Source organism: Vanellus vanellus (genome assembly GCF_965231255.1).
Source record: "Vanellus vanellus genome assembly, chromosome: 2".
In the NCBI taxonomy this organism is placed as follows: domain Eukaryota; kingdom Metazoa; phylum Chordata; class Aves; order Charadriiformes; family Charadriidae; genus Vanellus; species Vanellus vanellus.
The window spans coordinates 36,550,975-36,576,930 of NC_138906.1; the positions used below are offsets into that span (position 1 = coordinate 36,550,975).

Consider the following 25,956-nt stretch of genomic DNA (forward strand, 5'->3'; position numbering starts at 1 on the left):
TCCCGAGGAAATCACCCCAAAACCGCGCTGGACCAGCCGGGCCCCGCGCACCGCGCCGCCAGCCTCCCCATGCCGTGCGCATGCGCGCCCCTCCGCTCTTTGTTTATCCCGCGTAGTGGAAGGGGGGGAGCCACGCGCCGACCCATGGCGTCAGCGCGCCTGGCCCCGCCCCCCGCTCCGGGAGGCCGCTTCCGCCGCGGCGAGCGTCGGTGCGGTGTCGGCGGTGCGGCTGGGGCGGGCCCTGTCAAGCCCGCCCGTCAGCCCGCTCCCCGGTGCCGAGCGTCGGGAGCCGGTGGTCGCCGCCCGGCAGCTGGCGGGCGTCGCCCCGGCGGCGTGTGTACCTCTGGGGGGGGAGGGTGGCGGGCCCGCCGGTGTCCGCGGCGGTGAGGGTGGGGGAGCATGGCCGCCCCCGGGTCGGAGAAGAGCAGCAAGAAGAAGACGGAGAAGAAGCTCGCCGCCCGCGAGGAGGCGAAGCTGCTGGCGAGCTTCATGGGGGTGATGAACACCATGCGCAAGCAGGTATGGGGCGGATCTGCTCCCTTACCGAGTAACGTGCGGCCCCGTGGTCGGGCATTAGCCCAGCGGCCACCGATGGCCGCCCTCCTCCGGTTGGGGTGTTCGCGCGGCCCTTTTCCAACAGTAACCCGAGGGCAATAGGAAGATGGGGTGCTAAATTTTCACCGGGAGCTCGTCGTCCCAGGGCGCGGCCCGTCGGGCGCCGTGAGCAGCACTCGCGCCGGGAAGCGGCGGGAGGGGGTGGCGGGAGCCGTGGTTTGGTTTCAGTGGCCGCGGTTCTTGTGCGTTGTGCGGAACGCGTCTGGGCCTCTCGCCGGGAAACCGGTGGTGGTACTGGGGGCCGGCCGGTGGCATCTTCTTCACAAATTCGGACCTTTGGGGCTCATCAGATTCCCGGGCCGATAGTCTAACGATTAGTTAAAGATGACTCTTCTGTTTAGCAACAGAGCAAGAGCGGTAACCAAAAATTACACAAGTGTATTTCAGTTGAGCTGTCCAAAAGGAAAGAAATGCTGATTTTTAATTTTTTTTCTTAAAAAGCTTAAACTGCTGGTACAAGAGCAGAAATATAATCTGTATAAGTCCTTGCATATAAGGAAACCTTCCTCTTCCTTGGAGCTGGCTTGATGGTGGTACTACAGTTCATTTAAAAATGGTGATGCGGAGCCAGAATTAAAGCTGCCTCCGAAGCTACCTGTTCAAGAACACTTGGGGGCAGCGTCATGTGTTGTGTCTTCTAGGGTTTAGTTGCTTGTCTCCCAGTCTTAGTCTTGCCAAAGGCTCGGTCCAGCTTTTAGCTCTGTTCGTCTGGGTCTGGGTCCTGGCCTAGCAAGTGATACCAGAGTGCTGATTCTGCTCTTTTCGAGCACTTCAGCCCTGTTCTTCTCTCACTAACGCACAGTCAGTGTGTTGTCTGCATAAACCATTTTACTCAACTAAGCTCCTAGGTATGAAAAACCAAATTGGTTTCAATGATTTCAGGTACTGGAGTTAAGACTTAAAGCCTATGATCTACTTCTTCAATGTAGGCTTTGTTTCTGTTCTACTTGAGTAAACATATTGCAAGGTGTAGCTGAGTTCATCACTGCTTAGCTCATACCTCTGTCATTGTTGACAAGGGGGTGCCAGATGCTGTCATGCTTTGTAAGTAGACAGAGGAAATATTGCCCTCCCTTAAAAGTATGTACAGCCCCTAGCACAGGGAAATGGCAGTATTTCACTGTGTCACTTCTCCAGTATGTGGCACCACGTTGTTGTTCTGTTCAAGTACCTCATCTTTCAGTATAGTAAAGTGCCAGCTCTCACCTAGTTAAGAGTTACTCTAAACAGGGTGAGAGAGGATCAGGATTAAGTGCTGTGAAATCTCTGTGTATTTCCAATTCAAATTTCAAAATCTGTTACGCTCAGAGAGGTGTGACTGAATTTTGCCAGCTATCAGAGTTTCCTGGAAACTTCTAATCTGACCTCAGATGGTAGCTTTGCATATCCTACCCAGTGCTCACTGCTCCAGAAATTCTTGTGTAGTTCATGACACTCATGCTTCTCCTAGGAGTTGTTTGTAAGAGGAGGTTAACTATTCCTGGAGGGAGGGGGGCAGGAGGAGGAGGTGTGATTATATAGGATAAAATTAGGAAGTCACCAGGAGCCAGAGGAAAGTATACTAGTTCAGCTGATTAGTTGTGCTAAAGTTTAAAAGGATTTATAGGCAGCTCTTTCATCTTGTGTTTTGATAAGTCAAGAACTATGCTGTGGTTATAAAATCTAAATAAGATGCGAGATAAAAATTTCCTATGATGGAAACAGCCACATGCATGTGGAGCCCTAGCTATTTATCTGCATGAGTTTAACACTGTAGGAAAATAGGCCTATGGGAAAGCACAGCTAATTTTAAAGAGGCTGCTTTTTGTGTGAGCTGGGATCTAGAGGCAGCCTCCATCAGTATGGGAGTTTGGAGTTAGAACTATAGACGTACCTGCACTTGGTACTGGTAAGATGATGGGGGCAGGTATGTTTAGTGCATGGAGGGCTTCTTGCTCATCTCCAACATGAGATGGCCCATGTCTTTGTGGATTTTACAGAGATATGTGACAGCCTGCATGTAAGTCCTTTGGTGCAACTTTGCCACTGAGTGGAGGTCAGCCAGGAGTGAGGTAATTGAAAATTAAGCTGGGACAGAGTTGCAAGGTCTTGCTGAACCTGTTATTTGAAAGATGAAGCACCCTAATGCAAGCTCATGCTTGGGTGTGTCCTTTGGTTGATGTAACACCAGTCATCTGTTGCCTCATTGAGGCAACTCAGTGACACCCATGAGTCCTTTGGAAAGAAGCACAGAAATCCGCAGAAAAGCGTTAGTAGAAATGGAACAATCACACCCAGAAACATCCTAGGGAAAGAAATTAAAATGGTGGTCGGCTTTGGTTGACGAGTGTTTCTTCCCACACCCAGAGAGGGTTTAGAATATCCGAGATGCTTCAAATGCTGAGCTGAGGCACTGAATGTATCTCAGAAATGCAGCATGGAGTTCAAGCAGCAGTTGCAAGTCTTAGCAAAGCTTGGCCACAGGACTTTATGGTATCTTGTACTGCTAGTTTCTGACACTTGTTTTGAACCAGATATGCTAGGAATTTCAGCTTTAAAGGATTTCCTCTGAAACTTTCTCAAATGGTCTCTTTTTTTTGTTGTTTCAATCCTAAATGGTTTAAAGCTACAGATGTACAAAGGAAGCTGTATGTCACCCCCCATCTAATTTCTAATTAAAACAATTTTTTTAAAAAAATTACATTTTGTCTAACATGTGCTTCTGAGTGTCCTTTCCTTCAAGAAACTAAAAACCAGGTTTATTGGAAGGGGCTGCATATATGGATTATCAGCCTTGTTAGGTGTGCCCTAGATAATATTGTCTGTATGTGGAAAACATTCTTGCGCTGTTCTAAGCGAATATATATTTTCCACAGTACAGATGCTCTTTTTCTGGGGTTAGTATTGGGACGGGTATAGGTAGGTATTCTGAAAGTCATTCTGTGAACTTAAGGTAGTAGCCAAAAATGCATTCTTATTTCTAGGAAGCACTGCTGCTCAGTTTTTCTTTTTTAATAAAGAGGATGTTATAATTAACTGTAGTATGGTGTACGTTTCTCTCAGTCAATACATCCTTAGAAAGGATACCATTTGAGAATCTATTCAAATTATGTATTTTCACCCCAATCCCTTACACTCCTCTTGTGTCTCCTGACAACTTTTACAAGTACTGTCACTTTCCTTTCTCCTTCTAATGCATGACAGTTCACATGTAGGGGAGAAACTAACTGCTTATATACAAATAGCAAACAAATAAGAAATAAAAATATCTTTTTTTCTTTTGTCTGGAAGTCAGTTAGTTGCCGGTCAGGTGTGACCAGTCACACCCTTCCATACAAGTGATATTTTTGGGGTATGTTTTCTTAAAAATGTTCCATTGAATGCTTTGAACTTGTTCATCACTTTCACTCCAGTTGGGCAATATGATGGTAGTCTTCAGATACAAGGTTCCTAAGAGTCCCTTTGAAAGTCAGCAGCTGAGTGGAGAAGAGCTGCTGGTGGATGGAAAGGGTATAATGTAAATGCAGCTTGTGCTAGATGCTGCAGAGCCAATGTTATTGGAGGCTGATGTAAATGCCACAGGAAAAACTTTAATCAGAGTTCATGTGTTATTCATGACCATCCTTAAGGTACAAATTCAAGGTTCAACTGAACTTTGCTAGTTCTCCACATTACTGAACTGAACTTTCAGAAAATCTTTTAATTACATAATACTCTTAAGTTGTGCAGATTAAGAAAAGCAATGAAATTCTATAAGCTGTTTTTAAAGAAATAGTGTTGAAAAATTTTTCAAAAAATTCTAATCTCTGCCGTTTTTTGTTTGTCTGTCTTTCCTCTAATTTAGAAAACTCTATGTGATGTCATTCTTATGGTTCAAGAAAGAAAGATCCCAGCTCACCGTGTTGTGCTTGCTTCAGCCAGTCATTTTTTTAACTTGATGTTTACTAGTAAGTCTTTTCAAAATTGATTGATTATAAGCTTTTGTGATGATATCCTGTTAGACTTGTGGCTGACAAGCTGTTTATTTTATGAAAGTGATTAGTTTCAGGGATAAGTATGTGAAGATTTCCTCATTTTGTGTCCTTCTTCCATTCATCTCAGTTCACCCTTCCCCTCGTTTTCCCTTTAACACTCTTTTGATCCAGTGTTACTTCCTGTGTAAGCTCTTATTAGTTGGGGGCCATACACTGTATTAGAGTTAGTCTCCGTCCCTTAACCTGAAAATTGGGCGTTTTTACTCCCATGACAGAATTTGTCTGCTGCATTGCTTCCCATCATTAGGCACTTCCACATATAAAACAAGCTTTCAGAAGCGTAAACATTCTTGCATTTATGCTGTCTTTACAAATTTAATTAGATAGTGTCTATCTTACATTTGTATGCCCTGCTCATGAATTGTAAAATTACCATGCTATAAAACGTACATTAAAGTCAAATAGAAGTGAAATAACGGTGCCTTGCAATGGTCAGCTTGTAACCGTCTGTGGGCAAACTTACAGTGCTGTCTGGATGTGGGGAGCTCAGAGCTGTCTCTATTGTTATCAGCTTGAATGTGGAAATAGCTTTTGATAGTGCAGCGTATGCTTCCTGATTTTGGTAATGCTAGCTTAGCAGTCTGCACTGCAGTCTATGACCTTGTCTATTTAATGCAGTTTATCATAATTTACATAATACAAGCATGTGCACACACCTGTTAACTTGTTTGTCCCACTGCCTCCTTTCTTTCCTGACTTGCATGAGTAATCCTGGGAAAACAGCAATCAACCGTGTGCAGTTTTTAGCAGGTTCCCACTTTGTATAATCACTTTATTTTCTACTCTTTGCAAAACGTACAATAACTAGAGTGGCTTATTGATGTAGTGTGTCTCTTAATCTATTTGCAGCAAATATGCTTGAATCAAAGTCCTTTGAAGTGGAGCTAAAAGATGCAGAACCTGACATTATTGAACAGCTCGTGGAGTTTGCTTATACGGCAAGGTAGTTTTGTTATTTAAAGCTGACACTTTTTCTAGGAAGTCTTCCAATTGTAAATAATAAAATCTTAAAATAATGCTTTTATGATTCATAGGTTTTGTTACCATTGCAATTCTTTACTTTGTTTAAAGCCTGATGTGACTAGACCTCCTATCCTTCTTCCCTTTTCCTTTTTATTTAATCAGTAGGAAGCCTGACAGACTAAAGAGAGCATTTAGTTGTGTCCAGAAAGCAATTCAAAGCACTTCAAGCTCTTTACTTCAGTGTTGGAGTCAAATGATATTTCCCATTGTTCTGAAATTCAGGCTCTTATAGATACCGGTAGGGTTTCTCTTTATGGCCATGGTAGCTATTGCACAGAACCACTTCCAGGAGTTATACCTTCATTTCAGGACGGGCATGGTGGTAACTGTTCTGTGAACAGCACAGCATTTCCCTTCTATCTCAGGTTGTTCATGCGTTCTGTTTCTTTTGGTTGGTTTTTTTTTTTTTTTTTTTTTTTTTTTTTTTTTTTTTTTTAGACAGAGCTTGTGCAGATGACTAGGATTGTAAACAGTGCTTCTTAATCAGTTAATCAGTTATCATGACCAATGGATCGTAGGCCTTTCATCTTTGTACTAATGGGATTAACTCTCCTTAGAAAGGCTTTCTCCTTTCTTTGAGAGGAATCTTGTATACTCCATCAGTGGTGAGGGAGGGTCAGTGTCAGCACCCGAGCCATATGGCTGCCTCCCCTGGTGCCCAAGCCCTTGTCAGTGGGCTTTGTACCTTCTCTTGAAGCACTGCCAAAACGGTTGTTCTGCTTGTGCACTCTGAGCAAATCAGCCAGAGCAGTCTTGACAATGAGTTTAGACAGATTTTGCTGATGCCTGTTTGGGAGTAGGAGACTGTCAAAACAAAAGTTGTGTTAATTGTCTGTTTTGTGGAGGTGACTAATCACACAAGTCAGACCAAGTGTGATACTGCAGAGGGCCTGTGTTAAAGTTTTATTCTTCAGAATCCAGGACTGTTTACTCTTTGCCCTTCCTCAGTGAAGTAGAGCAAATGAAAGCAATTTGGAAAGACCACAAAGGGAGGTTGTGTCTTCAGACTGTATGTGAAAGATTCTTGGGCAAATAACAGGGAAATAATTTTCCCATTGATGTGGATTGGTGTAAGTTGCTTGGGTTTTTTTACTACATCAAAGTAGGTACTTTTAGTGATCCTAATTTAACGCCTTTTGTTTTGCAGAATCTCAGTTAACAGCAATAATGTCCAGTCTTTACTAGATGCAGCAAACCAATATCAAATTGAACCTGTGAAAAAAATGTGTGTGGACTTTTTAAAAGAGCAAGTTGATGCTTCCAATTGTCTTGGTAAGAGAAATGCAGACTTAAACTTACTCTTTATTTTTTAACTTTGCTGTTCCTGAAAAAATAGATAGTATTGTCTAAAAGACAGTAGTACTTGGCTAAATCCAGGCATGTGAAAATAATTTTGCTCTGAATCTGAAGTGTTGTCCCTTCCCATAGACAAAACAATCTGGTAGCTGTCTTGCCAGTATCAGGTTCCACTGACTGTGCTGGGTTTCATCCCAGCTTGGCAGCACCCTGGAGCTTCTTGTTTTTAGAGAACCTCAGCTGTTTAGTAAGGTGGAGCTTTCAGTTGTTACAGTACTTGGAGACGAATTTGACAGAGTTGTAATTTCTACAAAATTAGCGTATCTTCTAAAAGTATGAACGGGATAAATTTAACTTACTTTTGGTTTTAGTTGCTCTTCATTTTGACTGAAATCCATGAATGTCGTTTGGGCAGGTTTGATATTTAGTATGTTCTGTAGCCCCAATGCAAGCTCAGTGTTACAGAAAAGGTAAACAACAAGTAGAACTAAATGCCTTTTCATGCTTAAGGTTTGGTGCACTTTATTTAATCAGATATTAAAGATAAACTCATTTATAGGGTTTCTTACTGACATTTGTCATGTAGTTCTCCTAGAAACATCTCAATCATATTATAGATGTTTATAATATCAATAGACATGTTTTGCAGAGTATCTGAATTATAACAATTCAACTGACACTTTGGTGCAGTACAGCTGTGGCTCTGAAACAACTGCCTGAAGAAAGACATTATTTTCTAAGGAAGATGCCACTTATGCTTGCTTTGAGGCATGTTCAGTCCTCTGTGTTTTTTGTTAACTAGAGAATTAATTATGGTCTCTAACACTTGCATACTTTATTGCTAATTTATAGCAAAAAGAGAGATAAAGATCAAATCAATTTTTCCTCAAGGCATTGCTTACAAGTTGAAGTGTGTTCTGTGCAGACTTATAGGCAAGTCCACAGTTTGTTTGTTTGTTTATTTATTTAAAGAGTGTATTTGAAAGAAACCGTGGCTTGTTTTGAATCTCTTGAAACTTTGTCAGGAGGTTGGATTTTATCTTTCTAGTTTGCATTTTACTACTTAGAGCAGCTTAGGCTAGTTGCAGCCCATTGGTTGGTGAATTGCTTCTGTCCCACTTGCCATTACCTCCACAGAATGAGGAGGAAGACTTAGCATGATGAGCAACAGTTGCTGCTGAAAAGCTGTATGCTTACCTGGTTTCTAATGGGAAGGTTGGAAACAGCGCTTCTCAGGAGCAGTCTATTTATACCTTTATGCCAACCTCCCCTTGCAGCAGCATCAACTGGACTTTTTTGTGTTGGTCTGCAGCAGATTCTGCTACTTGTATGTAAAAGTCCCAGTTCACTGTGACTCTTGAGGAAATTTGGCTTGGTTGGCAACTGCTGCTGCATAAGCAAGTCGGGGAGGTTATAAAATCTAGATCCAGTTTCTCAAGCTGTTCTGGTTAGACTTTCTTATTGTGATATGGCTCAGACCTGGTTAAGGTACTGTTACCTGCTTCTTAATGGGGAAAGAAACACTGAGGAGATAGTGCTGAAGATACAGTTAATACAGCAAGTGCTTGCAGGTCTGACTGTCCAATTAGTTCAGTGGGGATAGGGATCAGCAGCTTGTGCTTGTCTTAGTTTGTCTTGAGTTGCAGGTGAGCTATGACAGCATGTGTTTTGGGGGGGGGGGGGGGAGCATGGTAGTAAATACTAAATTGGGGTTGCAAGTAGCGCTGAAATTACAGTAATTTTATTCTGTTTTAATATATTGAAGGTAATTGCAGTTCAAGTTTGGAAGGGTTTTTTTCTTAACTTTTCCTTCATAGGTATAAGTGTTTTAGCAGAATGCCTAGACTGTCCAGAACTGAAAGCCACTGCAGATGACTTTATCCATCAGCATTTCACTGAAGTTTACAAGACAGATGAGTTTCTTCAGCTTGATGTTAAGCGTGTGACACATCTCTTGAACCAAGATACGTTGACAGTGAGAGCAGAAGACCAGGTAGGATCCCTGTTTCATACCAGCTAAGAGCATTGAACTTCACTATGTTTTTTTTAATCGAGAACTGGTTTAAAGTATCTCACTCCTGATGTTCCCGTGGACTGATGCACATAGTGCCTGCTAAATTGGAGAATGAAAAGTGCATCCTAGCTTGGTCAAAACCAAATATTAATAAATATCTGCATTTCAAGTGTAGTTATTATATGTGTTGTTACAGCAAACTAGAAAGGAAGAAGTCATAAATGGAATAAGCAAGACAGTTTCCTTCATTGAGATAGCTATAAGGCTTCTGATTCCATAGTACCTGAGCCGAATTAAGCTTGATGTATTATAGCAGTTGTTCCTACATTGGGGTTCATGTGCTGTTGGTGAAAGTGAACTACTTTAAAGTGTGAAGCAAACTGCACCTTAATGGCTGCATGTCTCTACCTGAGTTATGGTCTCCTCTCATTTGAGAGTGTTGCTTCTGATGAAAACATATTACACGAGTTAAGCTTGGAACTGAGGGACTTGGAAGCAAGACGAACAAAACACTGAAAGCTAGAGGCATTGACAGTGATGGATTGATGGAAGGCCCTTATTTAGGGAGTGGACACAAAAATGTTTAGGTGGCTGAAAGGAGCCTGGAGTTTCACTCAATTAAAAGTTGTAACCTGTGGTACAAATTACATTCACAGCTGTCCCCTTTGGAAAGCTTGATTCAGCTTATAGCATAGCCCTGAATGCTTGTTCGCCAGCTTGTTCTTCTTGCTGCAGAAAAATAGGAAAAGTATAGATGTGTCTGCACTGCAGCCCAAAGAGGTGATTGCAGAATGGTTGTAGCTGCTGGGTACTTCTTGTAGCTTCTCAGTCAAATTTATTGAAAGCACACTGAAATCTTGCCTTCCTAGCTATGCTGTTCTGGTGCTTGAACTAGGTAATTTGTTTGGGTATGTCATCATGAGTTGACTCATACCTTTGAAGTGCAACAGAGGGATCTCATAGTCAAGATGGTATGTGTATACACTTAGATAGAAATGGATGTTTTCCTGATTCTGAAGTTTAGCTGTCATAGAATTAGTGCATTTTCTTCAGTGTATCTCTTGCAGTAAAAACCTTCAATGAAAATAAGAATTACTAAGAGTGGGAGATAATGTCAGGTGACTAGAATAGGATAATTGGCTAGTTCTAAGTATAAATATGAGTTTGTAAATATGTCACAGTTCAGCATTCTTTCCATGTGCTGGGAAAAGTTCAAGTCACAGGGTAACTTCTCAAAGCCGGAAGTGGCATTTACCTTGCAGCCAAAATGACACTTTGGAATTTAAATTCTTGAAGTTCTGTTGGTAAGGTAGGGATGGCATGCTTTAACTTGGCAGCAATGTCAGAAATCTTGTGTAGGTAGCATGGCATCATTAAAATTCCTTTAGGAACGTGGCAGTGTGCAGTATGAAACTGCAGAAGTTTGCCAGTGATGCTAAAGGAATCTTATTTCTTAGGAGTACTGCTAGAAAGTTGACGTTATACTTTTAACTTTTGTTTTGGGGTAAAGCATATATACATTTAGCAAAAAAAGGAAGGTAGCTTTAATTACTAGACTTCCTGTTTTTTTTCTGTATGCAAGTAACATTTCTGTTGATGAAGGGCTACAAATGTTCCTGTCCCAGTCATTCTGTTGAATTTCCATAGCTGATGGAATTGACCCTTAAATTTTTATTTTTTTTTTCTTGCTTTACTCTCCCTTGCTCCCTAGTCATTTTGCAGGGTTATAGCTGACATGGTTTAGCAGTCTTTCTGAATAACTCTAATTCTGCTATTATATATCCTTCCACATTATATCTCAGTCACTCACCGCTGATCACTGCGCTCACCAGTTTCAGCTACAGGAGTAGGTATTGACTATGCTATCACATGTAAGGACGTTAGTGCTGACTCTGAAGTAGCAGCACAGTAGATAAGTTTGCTATGTCTGAGAGCAGTATTGAAGTATCTTAGTACTTAGTTAATATTGGATTTTCATTTGTTTCCTTCCTGACCCAGAGGACAACCATAAATAGAGCAGATTTCTTGGTTACCCTCCTTGTTCTGTCTTCCCTGCCCCCTAAGAAAACCTATTATCTTTTCCTGTAAAGAGGAGATAGAGAGGAGGCTCTCTGAATGGTAAATTTACAGCAGTATGCAGCTAAAAAACTTTAATTTAAATGGTCCCCTAAGACATGACAATAGCAATGTATTTGGATCCCCAACCCTATGATTTGGTAACAGAAGCAGTTTGTCAGCTCAGGAGACTGTATCAAGCAGAAGCTATTTCAACATTTCCAGTGAAGTATTACCTGTGTTTGTGACATGGAACTAGAAACATACTAGTCTTAACCTGGTACAGGGGTTATCCACATTAACGTGAATTGCAGATTCATGCTTCCCATTTGGAGAAAAAGAAAGTTAAAAAAAAAAAAAAAGGCTAAATAGCAGTAGTGTTGTGGGTTTTTTTTAAAGTTTGTAGGAGGGTTTTATTCTGTGGTTGTGCATTTGTTTTACAGTCTGAGCACTGTCTTTTTGGTGTTTGTTTGGTTGTTTTGTTGTGGGGTGGTTTTGGGGGGGTTGGGGTTTTGGGGGGGAAAATGGTGATGGATCCCCACATACTAAAATGTTAGTATAAGTTAACCTCCAACAGGCAGAAGAATCAATTTGGAGCATTGAGGTTTCATTATTTGTCTTACTGTGTGGTGATGTGCCTTATCCTTTTCTCTCCTTCTCTCTTGTTTAAGGTTTATGATGCAGCAGTCAGATGGCTGAAGTATGATGAGCCAAATCGCCAGCCGTACATGGTTGACATTCTTGCTAAAGTCCGATTTCCTCTTATATCAAAGAACTTCTTGAGTAAAACAGTTCAGGCTGAACCACTTATTCAGGATAACCCAGAATGCCTTAAAATGGTGATCAGTAAGTTGACCTCTAGCTAAAATCTTTAATGTTCTGTATAATTAAAAAAAAAACCACACTGTGGAATTTTTGAAAATTGTTTGCTTTAAAATGCTCTGACAACATTTTCACATTTAATTCCTGTGACTGTATTCCATCTAGGATGCCGTGTTTAGTTGAAGTTGGATTAGCAGATTATCACGTAAATAAAACCCATCTTATGTAACAGAGTGTGACTTTCATTTCTTTTCTCCTAGCAAATGACATGAACTCCATGATGGGTAACAGAATGGAGATTTTGTCAATGAATCATTAGGGTAATTGGAAGTGTCAGTGTGCCTTTGGGACAGGCTAGTAACTTCAATATTGTTCATGTTCATATGTGAATTAATAAAAGAAATGTTTTGCCTAAAAATTTTGAATATTTCTAATTTGCTTAGGGAACCTTTTTATGTTCAGCATTTGTTGTGCTCTTTTCACCTCTAAGATATGCTGACCGTTCAGCCTACAGACAGTTGCATTCTCAAGGTGCAGATGAGATGGGGAACAAGCTTCACTTTTGGTTTTAGACACCATTTCTGAAATTTTACCTTGTGAGAAAGAAAGGCCTAGATGTTGATAAATATTCTGGAAGGAAATCTTTTCATTTCAGTAGCGGTTAACTAGTTGGCTTCATTTTAGTGCTGATCTAAAAAATGATATGCAACTGTTTTCCTTCAGTCAATGAGCAAGGGTCAAATTAACCTATATGTTGGTAAGTGTTTGCTGACCATCGACATCTCAGTCATACTTCTTGTGTGACATGGAGTCGGGTGCATTATTTAAGAAATAAGGATTTTTGCTTGGCTGACTGTAGTGGCTTGTAATGTCACTAATATTTTTGCATTCTTTCAAATGTTTCTTAGGAGAATGCTTATTTTCTTATACCAATTGTAACTAATATTTTGCATTGTCAAGCTAATAACAAAAGTGAGGGTGTTTTCATGAGGTACTAGAGATGCCTTCCTTATTAATTAGAAATTGGGGGGTGAGGAGGCAGGCAGGGTTGATTCCTCATTGCATTCAAGTCCCTTCTTTCAATGTTAGTATTGTCCTCTTTAGGCTCCCAGTTCTGCCATTCCTTTTCTTTGGGTTTGTTTCCTTCTGCCTGTTTCAGTGCAACAAATTTAGGTGCTTGTTAATAATGGCTAAATGAGCTGACCAATAAATTGCTATACAACATGAGTCCATATCCATGTCCTGTTTTCACACGGAGCAGGCAGTTTGGAGTGTAAATCTGGATGTATGCTCCCATCCTCCTGCACTGCTGTACATTCTTTGCTTTTAAATCAAAGCTGTATAGATGTAATGTAGAAACTTGGTTTCCCCCTTTTTTCCCCTTCCCTCTCTCCCCCATCACTGCCTCTGAAACATCCCTTTCCATGTATGAGCTATGCTGGTTCTGCAAGAGTTGTTGTCTTCCTTCCAGGTGGGATGCGATACCATCTACTCTCTCCAGAAGACAGAGAAGAGTTAGTGGAAGGTACACGACCAAGAAGAAAAAAACATGATTATCGCATTGCTTTGTTTGGAGGCTCACAGCCCCAGTCCTGCAGATATTTTAATCCAAAGGTAATCGTTACCTCAGAATGCATTAAGATACACTGTTTGTAATCTTGCGTGTTTTATTTGCTGATGATATTAACTAAGACATAATGATCTACAAAAAGGTATTAGGAAGGATGTATTCTCTGCTTCTTGGGTATACAGTTGGAAGAGCATGGTTAATTAGGTATTTTCAAATCTGTGTATCTAGATGTAGTATTTAATTTTGAATAGAATTGTTATGTGTTTGTTTATTGGCAGTATTAGATACGGAGTTCTGATAAATCCATCTGAGTTGAAAATTGATTAGTATGTGCATCCGACAGCTGGAAATAAATAAAAAGTCACTGAAACATCAAGCAATTAGGAATATATGAAAGTTTGTATGCATGTGCATGACGTATGTGTTCAGAGAATAACTCAAAGCAATTTTTTTTTTTTTAGCACAAGTAAAATTATTGGCTTGTATGGTAGTGTAGAACCCAGTTTTAGACTGCAAGGTAGTTTTTCAGCGCATTTATTATAAATATGTGACCACTGCTAAATCCCAATGGTTCACAATTTTGTTTGTTCTTAAGAGTATATAAGGACAATTGGGAGCCAAGTACTATGCAAATAGAAGAGTGAGTTCCTACAACAAAAAAATTAGAGATGGCCAATTTAGAACAAGCGAGCTTTGCCTGAAATTTGTTTCCATGTTTCCTTAATAAAATCAAGCCACAGGAATGGTGTGTATTTCAGCTATGCAGACTAGATGGTCTAGAAACATCAGCTGCATGCAGAAGGATTATCCATACTCTGTTTTACCTGGCAAGCACACACAGTAATACAGAAAAAAGTTATTATGTAAGCATCAGGGCGCTCTAAGTTATGAGGTCACGTACATGTAATATTTTGTTGCAGAAATTCTGGGTATTCTAACTCAGCATATTAAATGCTTGTTATAATTTCAAACACTTTTGACTATAAAGTTTGCACAGATAACACACAATGTGAGCCCTGTCAAATCTAATTCAGAATGAATGAGCCCTGGGGATGTGTTTTGAACTCATCAGTCACGGTCCCTTACGTAAGATAAAACTGAAGCCACCTTCTTTGAGCATCACTCAAGTCTGGGGGGAAAAAAAAAAAAACTAAACCAAACCCTACCAGCTTTTCTGACTTAGTTTGAGAGACATTTAATATGTATTTTTAATGGGAATTAAATTCCTAAATAATGACCCACCTTTTTCCATTACATACATACTCAAGTAAGATAAGCGGCATTCCAACTGGGGGTGAGGAGGTGAGGGGGAACAGAGCAGATAACTCTTTCCTTTCCAAGGTCTGAGCCGGGGAAGCCTTTGATCAAGGCATTCATCCTTTTCAAGCAGTTACTTGGTTTTGGCGTTTTAACAAGTTGTCATTCACCCAGTATGCTCTGACCTTTCTTTTATTAGCTTATTTTTTTCATAGACTGTTTGTCCAGGCTTAACACCAAAAAAGAATTGAGTTTGGAAGAAATTTTGCAGAACAGCCTCTTGATCAAGCTTTATGGCCTTGCATGTGGACTAAGGGGAGGGGGGGCACAGGAAAGGAAAAGAAAAAAGTGGGTAATTGGAGATCTTGATTCTAACAAGCATGTCTTCCTTGAATGTTTTCCTAGTGCTTATATGCTTTCTTGGATATTCTCAGCTAGCCTGTCGTGTCTTGTTGAACAGCTTTTACTTACTTCATTTCCAACTCTAAGCTATTTAAAGGTCCTTTTCTGGATGTTTTGCTTGAGTATCTGAGTTTGGTCTTTAACTGTGACAGTAGCTTCTTAAATGCAACAAACCAAAGATACAGAACCCCCATTGAATTAGCATCATGTGCATGCAAAATAAATGTGGGATGTAAGGTTCTGATGCTGCAAAGACTATGTCACATTTAACTCTTAGTCTCATCAAAAGATTATGGAGTGTCACAGAACAGAGAATTAAGGTTGTGTATGTACTTTTGCAAGGTTAGGACCTTGGGAAAGAATTGAAATCTTGTTTGTGAACTGACTGAGTAGTGACCTAGTCCTTCATTTGTGATTTTAACTACATTCAATAATTTAATTAAATTCTTATATGTCAGCTAAAGAAACAGTTCAAAACAAAGGTTATGTTTTTCTTGAAAATACTTTCTCAGTTGTAAGTGATAGAAATTTCAATAATTCTAACACTATAAAACTAGTACAAGAAACTTTAATTTTCACTGATTGCTTTGCATGAAAAATTACTCTCTAATGTTGATCTTCATTTCCTTGTTGTCAAAAAGGGCTCTTTAAATAAGAATGGATTGGATACTGTGTGTTGTTTGTTGACACTGTTAGCAGTATTACTTTGTCTATATTTGTTGTCTTTGCACTGTAACTGATATTTCTATTGATGCATGTACTTCATCAAGAAAGGAAAATGATGCAACAGGACAGATGCAGACAGGCATAAAACTTGTGGAGCAATCTGGCACTATTTTGAGTAGAGATGTTAGTTTTCAGAATACTAGAAATCCTAGATGTCCTATTAATGTTGGTGGGAAGCATTTTTCTTGTTGAATTTTCTACATTATATTTTTTAGAAAGCTGCTGCTTTTTTTCTTTTCCCAAGTTGGAAATAAAATACTTCTTGTTTTATGAATTCTTATAGAAATGTATATAGGACTTTAGGGGATTTTGAGGCAGCAATATGCTTATTCTTTTGAAATTGCCGTCTCTAGTGACCAGAAATGGCTGGAAGTTTTAACTTTTTAACAGTGCAAAATCCAGCAACGACAAGTAAAAAGTAACAGACGCCTGGCAACTCTTATTTCTTGATGATTGAGGGAACCAGCATACCTGCTATGGGGAGACTGAGCTGTAGTCAGTAAGCTATTAGTGGGGAAGTTGTCCGTATTGGGCATGTCTGCAGTTTTCCCTGACAAACTTTGAAGAGGAGGTATCAACGGAAAACAGGGGAAAAGTCTTAAACAAAAGGAGTTACTTCTTCACATGGCCCATAATCACACGTGCCATTCTTGTCATGGGGTCTTGTGGCTGCTAGGAGTTCATATAGTTTTAATAAGTGATTGAATATATTCACGAAAGAGGAAAAAAGCCTTTCAGAACCATTAAATACAAAGGTATAGTTTCTGCCTCTGGTGCCCTGCATCACAAGTTGTTGAAAAAGGTCAGCAGGTAAAGTGTCACCATATATCTGTCTTGATCTTTCTTTCCCTACTCAGCCCCCAGAAATCAGGCTTGCCACTGCCCAGGGCTGTGTGGATCTTGACTGTGGCATAAAGCAACCCTTCCACATAAGTCTTAAATGTGTAAAATGAATAAATTGAAATCAGTTTTATGTGGTACAGACACACTGAAGAGCATTACAAGAGAATGATCTAAATTGCCTCCTGCTGAAAGAGGAGGATACTGCTGAGTATGCTCAGGTTATGACTTTTCGTTTGATAAAGGTGTTGATGAAATGGTAGCTATGAACTGAAGCCATAAAAGTGGGTCAGATCACAGCCCTTTGTAACAGTAAAGGAAAACAACAGGCTTTTTTGTAAAAGTGCCAGAAGTTTGAGCTAGAAAATATGTTGATCTTGCACAATGCACTAAGACGTTTTCTTAAGATTTATGCAGCTATTTATTTTGCCATGCTGTAGTATGGCTTTCCTTTCTAGGATGCCCGAGGACCTGTTTCTCACCATAAAGGGCCACATGCACCTGCCAGCTCTTCTTGATATGGGGGATGCTACAAGAAAAGATTGTAAGATGTTTTGGACTATAACATGCTCTGCCTCTCTTTCTTTGAACCCCCATGTAGGAGTCGCTGTTCTTCCTCATTGACCAAGGTGTTTGAAGTATGTCCTTGCTAAGAAAATGTAATGTAACGTCTTGTGTGAACCATTACAATGAAGGTCATTCAGCAGGTTGAGCTAGACCATCCTGAGGTGGCACAGATAACAGTTAAGGTCCCATACTTTCCTGTTGAGTATAGGATACAAGCTATGCTCATGGAGTAACTGAGATGCTATTACTCAAGAAGTGTTTTCTTGTGCTGTATGCTATCCTGGTCTGCCATCAGTTGCTGAGTTTGGTGTTCTTAAGGCTTTGGGTATCATTACTGCCCATATCTGATACACGCTGATTTTGCCATTCCACGCAAAATCAGTTTCTAGGCAACATGACTACCAGTATTTGTGATGGAGCATTACCCTATTTCTCATGCTATCAACTGTGGATAGCAATAGATCATTTGTGTTTTGTAAATTCTGTAAATAAGCTTCTAGTTGTCATGGTAATAAAGTATGTATCAGAGCTTTTTAACTGAGTTGCTTGTCAATTTGGATATTATCTTCTCCTTTTTCCATCGCCTTTGTTTGGTACATTCTGTATTACTTTTTTTTTTTTTTTTTTAGAAAGAATCTGTTACTATATGTAAGACGTCTTTTTCCATTCCTATAAAAAAAAGTGCAATCCTACTTTATTGATCACATGCATTGTCTCTCACATGATAGCAGCAGGAGGTCAATTCTGTTGGGGGAAAAAAATATCTGTTTTTCAAGGAAGCTATACTGGGTGCACAGAAGGGATGAGAAAATAGAAATTCATAATGTCATGGTTCATTGCAGCTAACTATGTCTGTGTCTAAGAGAATTTTTCAAGAGTACGCCTGAGGAGTATTCTTCAATAAAGAGTATTCATGTTTGTTTTGAAAAGGAACTTTAAAACTGACCCTATCTAAATCTCTATGAAAAGCTCTGTTTGAAAAACACTCGCTGTGCAGGTAAGTGTTATAATCTATTAGACATTACTTGTTCTTTGTAATGCAGGATTACAGCTGGACAGACATCCGATGTCCCTTTGAAAAGCGCAGGGATGCAGCTTGTGTCTTCTGGGACAACGTAGTTTATATTTTGGGTGGTTCCCAGCTCTTCCCTATAAAGCGAATGGACTGCTACAATGTGGTGAAGGATAGCTGGTATTCCAAGCTAGGACCTCCAACACCTCGAGATAGCCTTGCAGCCTGTGCTGCTGAGGGCAAAATTTATACATCTGGTGGTTCAGAAGTGGGTAAGACACTAAAAATCTTTAAAACAAACCAAAAAAAAAAGCTCAAACAAAGATACCTGGAATTTTTTCTGTTTTTTTTTTTTGCATGACTGTTGAAAAGAAACTGCACGTTGCCATGTTAGTCTAATGAGTTTATTTTTCCATATTTAGAATTTTACTCTCCCCACAATCCAACGATCTATTTCTGTTGTGTTTTTAAAATGTTTTCACTGATTGAAATGATTAATTTTTACATTAATTAGAGCATAAAGTACACTGCAACTCTTAAGAGTTAACTAGGGAACAAGCAAGTATGTTTTGGGAGTCCCACTCTGCTCTTGGCTTACTTCTGTAAATCCACAGAACTCACTGTGGTTTAAAATTTTCTGTGATGTACGGCCAGAGTAGCTGCATTTTGACAATGGCATTCCTTGTATACAACATATGTTTGGCCTAATGAGGTTTTTAAGGAAAAGAAGGGGTGAAAAAAAGCTTTTGAAACTACTGCTTTTGGTGGTGATATCATACATGGCCTTTTAAAGGAATTTGTCCAATTTTTCTGTCACATGACAGAAGTTATCTTCTGTTTGTTATTCTGTTGATTTGCTTCAGTAGATAGAGAAATACTACTTTCTTTAGACGCTGTTACTCATCATAGTTAAAAAAAAAAAAAAAAAAAAAAGACCGTTGGGGTTTTTTTTTCTTCTGCCCAAGAAACCTAGTGGGTGACTCATGCTATGTGTTATAGCAACATTTTAAAATTTAATTTTTCTAAATCCGATATGTCATCAGCAAACCAAAAGTGGGAATGTAGGTATGCTATATCCATAAAATATAGAACTTTAAAAAAAGCTGTGTTCTGGAATGAGGGGAAAAAACGCAAAAGAAACCCACCAAACTGTACAGCCAGGGAGAAACTTTCTAGTAGATCCTTTTGATTTCTGCCTTGCTGCAGAGGGCAAGCAGAGAAAAACAGGTCGTAATCAGTGCTTAACATTGATAAGTCACTTAATGAGAAGTTGTGACGTTTAGGTAATGTTATTTGACCTCTCAAATATTTTAAGAGGTCTAATGTAGCAGCAGATTAGACAGTTCCTAGCCGCCACCTAGTGTAGTAAATGTGAAATAGCACCTTTCCTATTACTTGAAACAGGCTTAACTAAGGCTCTACTGGGAAACTTGGAACCCTACAAAATCTCGTAAGTCTTCCAAGTTTCCCACGTGTCAGTACATGAGAGTATGATACAAATTTTGATTGTACAAACTAATACATTGTAATTAGCTAGTTGAAGTGTAATGGAAATTTTAATTTAGTTTTCTTTTAAATCTACCCTCATGTTACTGCACAGTTTCACTTTGCTTTCCATAAATATTACTCAAGACAGAATAGCAAAAGCTAAAAATTAACAACAGCTTTTCTTTTGCCTGTACTTTTTTCTTTGGAATCCAGTGAACACTGTTTGGAAAAGTCTGTCTATCCTGAATCTAGTATTTTCTAATTTGGAGCAGGCAATTATGTGAAACCATTAATTGGAGAAAATACTGCCATGTGTTTAGCTGTAAAGAAATCTAAAAATTGCATGCTTTTTGCATTGATGGAGGAGTTTGGAAAACAAATTACTATGCCAGTCCATTATAGAAAACAGGGCTCATTTCCCCCTTTTGAATTGATGGGACTACTGTTTTATCTGCAATAGCTAGCAGAGTTTGGAAACTAAAGATAGTAAATTCTTGCACGATATTTAGGTGCAGGAAAAATATTTATCTATACTGACAACATATTGAGGATGGAAGCTTTTACCTTTTTAAAAAAGAAAAGGCATTAAAGACAGTTCTTTCCCATGGATGATAATTCATACAACTTCAAAGCAATAAGGATGTGTATTTACATCAAGGAAGAAATATGTCCCACTCTATACAGTTCGTGATGTTGAGAATTACATGGTAGGAGTAAACAAATGCACAGTTTATAGAAGTCTGCTCCTGTATTTTGGGTCTGGAAACATAGTACTGTTTCAAGGGTTCAAATCCCCAGCTGGTAGTGAGCGCTGCTAGCGAGGCACACTTAATTTTTAGAAGTAGAAAGTCAAGGAAAAAGAGGTACAAGAAAAGGCACCTTTGACTGTTTTACGTGAATTTATCTGTTAAAACAAAGGGGAAAAGGATCCTGGTTCTTTTCTGAGAAAGTTGTATCCAGCCTTCTCTGCTTTCGCTGTGGTTCAGCTAGTCATGTAAGCATAAGTCTTTAAGCTCCCGCCTATCTTCTTTAGAAAAATCGCTTTTGATTTCAGGCTCTTGAGGGAGGAGTACACAGACTTTGCACTTCCAGAAAATAAGTATCTGCCAGTCCCCAGGAAGAAAGTAAAATGGCGAGGGGTGGCTGTCTTGGGGTTGCTAATAATTCAGGAGTGTGTTATGAAGTAATCAAGCTATCTAACTCCAAAGGCAACAAGTATTCTGGGAACTGGGCAAGTCACATTGCTTAGAGAAAAAAGACTTGTGAATCTGTACTAAGTTTACAAAGCTGGTTTCGTCTTCACATCTGAAAGTTCAATATATTTCCAACTAGTGAGAGTAGCATGAGCCAATGAGAATGATTTGTAATTTATATATATACATGTCTGATCAGTGTTTATTCCTGCCCTAAAAAAAAAAAATAAATACCCTCATTACTTGTTTTTGTTTTTAATCACAAATAACAATTTTATAAATTTACTTGCATATTTTGGAACAAAAGAGTCAAAAGAGTTACAAGTACTTTCTGAATAGCCCCAAGTTTCAAGTTGGTTACTTCTTTTGGAGGTGGGAAAGCAGCTTTCCCTTTTCAGCTAACAAATAAAGCATCAATTTGATAATTACTGTTAGACTCTTCTCTCGAAAGACAACCATAAAAATTAATGCCACTTTTTGGTGGGTTTCTATTTTTTTTTTAAGGAAATTCTGCACTATATTTATTTGAATGCTATGACACGAGAACAGAAAGCTGGCACACAAAGCCCAGCATGCTGACTCAGCGATGCAGCCATGGAATGGTAGAGGCGAATGGTCTCATTTATGTATGCGGAGGAAGCTTGGGAAACAATGTTTCTGGGAGAGTCCTAAATTCCTGTGAAGTTTATGATCCAGCCACTGAAACGTAAGTGTTGTATCAATTCTGATTATTTTTGGTCATTTGTGGCTTTGCTCGCTCTGTAAATAGCTAAAGTGTAGATGAATAGGAAGAAGCATGTGGCAAGGAATTTTCCTGAGTTAAGCAGTAATAAACTTGTAGTTTTATTTAAAAGGCAGTTTTCCTGAAGCAGCTTTCTTCCATATTTCCATATTTGTGGACCTGCTTTGGCAGGGGGGTTGGACAAGATGATCTCCAAAGGTCCTTCCAACCCCTACCATTCTGTGGCAGTTCATTTTCCTAATGCTAGGATTTATTTACATACTTATTTTCTAGGAACTAAATGGTGAGTTTTCCTGTTTTGTTTGGTTTTCTTTTTCCCCAGGTGGACAGAGCTGTGTCCAATGATTGAAGCCAGGAAGAATCATGGGCTGGTGTTTGTAAAGGACAAAATATTTGCTGTGGGTGGACAAAATGGCTTAGGTACTTTAATTCTGTTAATTCTCTAGCTGGTCACACGAGCTTTCATGGGGGCCTTTTTTCTTTTGCAAAGAACTCATTCGGTTCTGTTCAGCTTACCATAAAACTTGTCCTGTTGTTGTTGTCACATCGTTGTTGCCTTCCTTCTTTCAACTCCCTACTTCACTGTATCTTATTTTTCAAACTCTTTTATTAATGACAGTACTGTCAAATCCAGATATGCACCCATACTGTAGCCCAGTTCTGCAGTAGTTAATAAGGCAAAACCAGTCATCTGAGAAAAGATAATCCTTTTTTTTATTATTATTATTAGTTATTCTTTATGTATTTTGAGACAGATAAAGGTGTAGCCACTATTTTAGGAACTTCAATCTAAAGACTTAAAGCTAGTCAGCTATGTTTAAGAGGTGGAAAAGTGAGAACTTTTTTTGACTGCCCTAGTTTTGAAATACGACTCAACTGTCATGGGCAGGTAATTTATGATCTGACTATCTCCTTGTCTTTAAAACTAGAATAATAGTAATTTATTTCCCAGGAGAATTGAATTTTAATTACACAAGGTTTCTGAAGTGCTTTTCAAAATGGAAAATTCTCAGCTATGAGGTTTATTAATCACTATTTATGGTAACTGGAATATTTGATTTCAGATTAATGCTATCTTAGAATATAGCTTGTATTTTAATTAGCTACTAATTTTTTTCCAGCATGTTTGATTTCTAATGTAAAAACATCAGTAGGTGCATTTTTGCACAAACATTTTTATCAATCAGTTATAGCCAGAGCTGCCATTTTGCAAAATACTAGTGTGTTCACTGAATGCTCATTTTAGAAGTGTGTACTATTGAACCAATAACATTGTTCTTATGTTCATGAAGTAACGTTAGAATCTCTAGAAAGTGTATAATGTGAAATTTGTTAAATCTCACTTTGTCTCCTTTACTTTTCTCTGTTTCTGTATTTATAAAAGGGTAAACTGCTAGCTCAGAAATCTGAGGCCTTTTTTCAAGTGGTTTTTTACTCTAGGATTTATGTTTTAATCTAAACTTTGAAAATAAAGACTAAGTTTAATGAAACTTCATTACATGCTAGTTCAGTCCATACGGTATAATGTAATAAGCAGTTATCTATTTCATTGCTTTGTAGGTGGCCTTGATAATGTAGAATATTACGATATCAAGATGAATGAATGGAAGATGGTGTCTCCAATGCCATGGAAAGGTGTAACAGTGAAGTGTGCTGCTGTGGGATCTATAGTCTATGTCCTGGCTGGTTTTCAGGGTGTTGGTCGATTAGGGCACATTCTTGAATATAATACTGAAACAGACAAGTGGATAGCCAACTCCAAAGTCCGTGCTTTCCCAGTGACAAGTTGTTTAATCTGTGTTGTAGACACTTGTGGGGCAAATGAAGAAACTTTAGAGACCTGAAGACCTGTAGGAGATGCTGAGACATTCTTCAAGGACTTGGGGAAAGATGGCTATTGGTGCTTTGCTTCCACGTTTTACTGAATCTTGTTAAAATGAGTAATAGGAAAACCTGAGATGCGGTCTTTCAATTTGTATATACAGCATATTGTATAACATGGATTTTGTCATGCCCATTTTCTTGTCTGTTTTAAGAGATGGGGATGTGTTTTGAGAATCCACTTACCTAGCTGAGATCATATGGCATCTTCCTTTAAAAGGACTCTGTGCGTGGCCTTGTCAAAAATAGACCCAATCCAATCATTTAAAAGAACTCAAAGCATTTGATGAAGATAAGATTTCTGGTTACCGTGGTTTAACCCCAGCCAGCAACTTGGACCGTGCCGCTGTTCGCTCGCTCCCCTCCCTCTCACCCCCTCGAGTAGGGTTGGAGAAGAGGGAGAAGAAGGGGGAAAAAAACAAAAAAAAAAAAAAAAAAAAACAACAACAACAAAAAAAAAAACACCTCATGGGCTGAGATAAAGACGGTTTAATAGAACAGTAACAGGAGAGTAAACAATAATAGTGGTAAAAGAATATACAAAATAAGTGATGCAATACAGTTGCTGACCACCCAATGATCAATTGCCCAGCCTGTCCTGAGCAGCAATTGCAGATTTCTGGCCCCCCAGCCCCCTGCCAACCCCTATTTATATACTGAGCATGATGTCTGGAGTATTCCTTTGGCCAGCTTGTCCTGTCTATGCTCCTTCTCAGCTTCTATGGGAAGCTGACAAAGTCTTTGACTTAATGTAAGCATTACTTAGCCACAACTAAACCAATATGTATTATTCTCAAACTAAATCCAAAACCAGAGCAGCTACTAGCAAGAAAATTAATTCTATCCCAGCTGAAACCAGGACACTGGTTCAATGACACTTTACTGAGCTCAGTTGCAGAGATTCTTCATTTAATAAAGGTGAGTAAATTTGTAGCTTGGGTCATGAGAAACGTGCAAAAATTTTTCTCATTTATACCTACCTGCAGATTTCTTACTAGGATGCAATGAAGATTTTTCCTCAGGAAAGACCAAGGACAGCAGTATAATGGTCAATGGGGACAAGCTATACAGCTCTCTAGATTATGATAGCTGCCCTCTTCCAGTGACTTTCTTCCATCATTTGCATGACTGCGTATCAATTTTTAAAGTTAGATGGGCCATATATATATAGATTAGAGAAATACTTTGCTAATGACATCTTTGGCATTTTGAGGACCTTTCACAGAAAGACTTTATTTTTATTAACTATGCTGAGGTAGGGGAATGGTGGGGGAAGTCCACAATAATTGTGCACTATAATTAGCAAGTTGGAAACTTGGGACTAATTTTCAATATATCTTCCCAGGCATCAGACTGTACATACTGTGGATGCCAAACCATTAGCAAAGATGGGAATAGGAATGGGAAAGCAAAGTCAATACAACAAATGTATTGATTTTCTTCTTGAAAATGACTGTTTTTAAAATGGCATGAACCAAGTCATTAAAGATACTTTATAGAAGTCTTCTAAAGTTGCACATGGTTATTAATCTCTGGTTTATAAGCATATAGTTCTGTAAATGTTTCCAGCCAACATGATAGTAAATTTCTTCCAGTGTAGAAGTTCAGCTTGTCAAGCTATCAGTGTCAATACTGTGTACATCTTCCAACTATCTGGAAAACTATACAAACGATGTACGTATGTCTGTCCTGCTCCCATGCTAGTTTCTTAATACCCTCATCCTTACTTTGTCACCTCTCTTCTAACTTGCTAATTTTTTCAGATCCGTTTCTATGAGACTATCGAGTTAACCTAAAAAGTTGGTGCTTTGCCTACCTGTACCTTGTGCATCATTGGTGGTGTGGAATTTTAGTCTGTTTTATTTCTGAAGATCCTCCAAGTAGTGTAAATTCCGGTTTTCAAAGTCAGTGCTTCTTTGTAGACTTCCTCCTGGTTTTCTTTCTCATCCTAACAATTCTGCACATACAGAAAGTAGCAGATGCGCTCATGGGCTTAACAGTGGTTCCTGCAACTCAATTCTTTATTCAGTAGTAAGTTAATGCTGTAAAACTTTTTTTTTTTCTTTTTCCCTGTTACCCTTTGCCTTTCCCTTTTTCTGAGCCATGAAACAAACATATCGCTGGTGTCTCCAATCTTTTAATTCTAAAATGCTGTAAAAACTGGAGTGAACTGTGCACTTTTTAGGTTGTAGAGGCTGGTTTGGTTTTTTTTTGTATCCTTTAAAATTGTGAAGCACCTTTTTTTTTTTTTTTTTTTTTTTTTCCTAACTTTATTTTCAAGGGCTCAGAAATTCTTTTTAAAGCCACTGCCAAACTTATAAGCACGACGAAGCGAACAATTTGCAAAAGGCAGCGGGGGGGGGGGGGGGGCGCCATGTTCACGGACGCCTGCTAGTTTGGTTGGGTTTTCTCTCGACTTTTACTTCGCCATCTGCCCCGC

The 25,956-nt window shown here is 39.1% G+C and overlaps 1 protein-coding gene across 1 annotated transcript; it reads left to right on the top strand.

Moving 5' to 3' along the window:
- The first annotated feature begins 213 nt into the window (after window positions 1-213).
- KLHL7 (kelch like family member 7) lies at window positions 214-25,020 on the top strand. Its single transcript, XM_082499143.1, has 11 exons — window positions 214-519; window positions 4,439-4,541; window positions 5,478-5,571; window positions 6,799-6,923; window positions 8,765-8,940; window positions 11,688-11,862; window positions 13,310-13,452; window positions 18,244-18,484; window positions 21,398-21,599; window positions 21,958-22,055; window positions 23,196-25,020. Exons 1-11 carry the CDS (start codon window positions 400-402, stop codon window positions 23,477-23,479), a joined length of 1,761 nt encoding a protein of 586 aa, XP_082355269.1. The 5' UTR covers window positions 214-399; the 3' UTR covers window positions 23,480-25,020.
- The last annotated feature ends 936 nt before the right edge of the window (window positions 25,021-25,956 follow it).

Bases quoted from the DNA above. Each gene is read 5' to 3' on its own strand.
- KLHL7 (XM_082499143.1), top strand. From the start codon at position 400: ATGGCCGCCCCCGGGTCGGAGAAGAGCAGCAAGAAGAAGACGGAGAAG. The intron at 18,485-21,397 runs GTAAGACACTAA...TTTTTTTTTAAG, and splicing joins ATCTGGTGGTTCAGAAGTGG to GAAATTCTGCACTATATTTA. The intron at 22,056-23,195 runs GTACTTTAATTC...ATTGCTTTGTAG, and splicing joins GGGTGGACAAAATGGCTTAG to GTGGCCTTGATAATGTAGAA.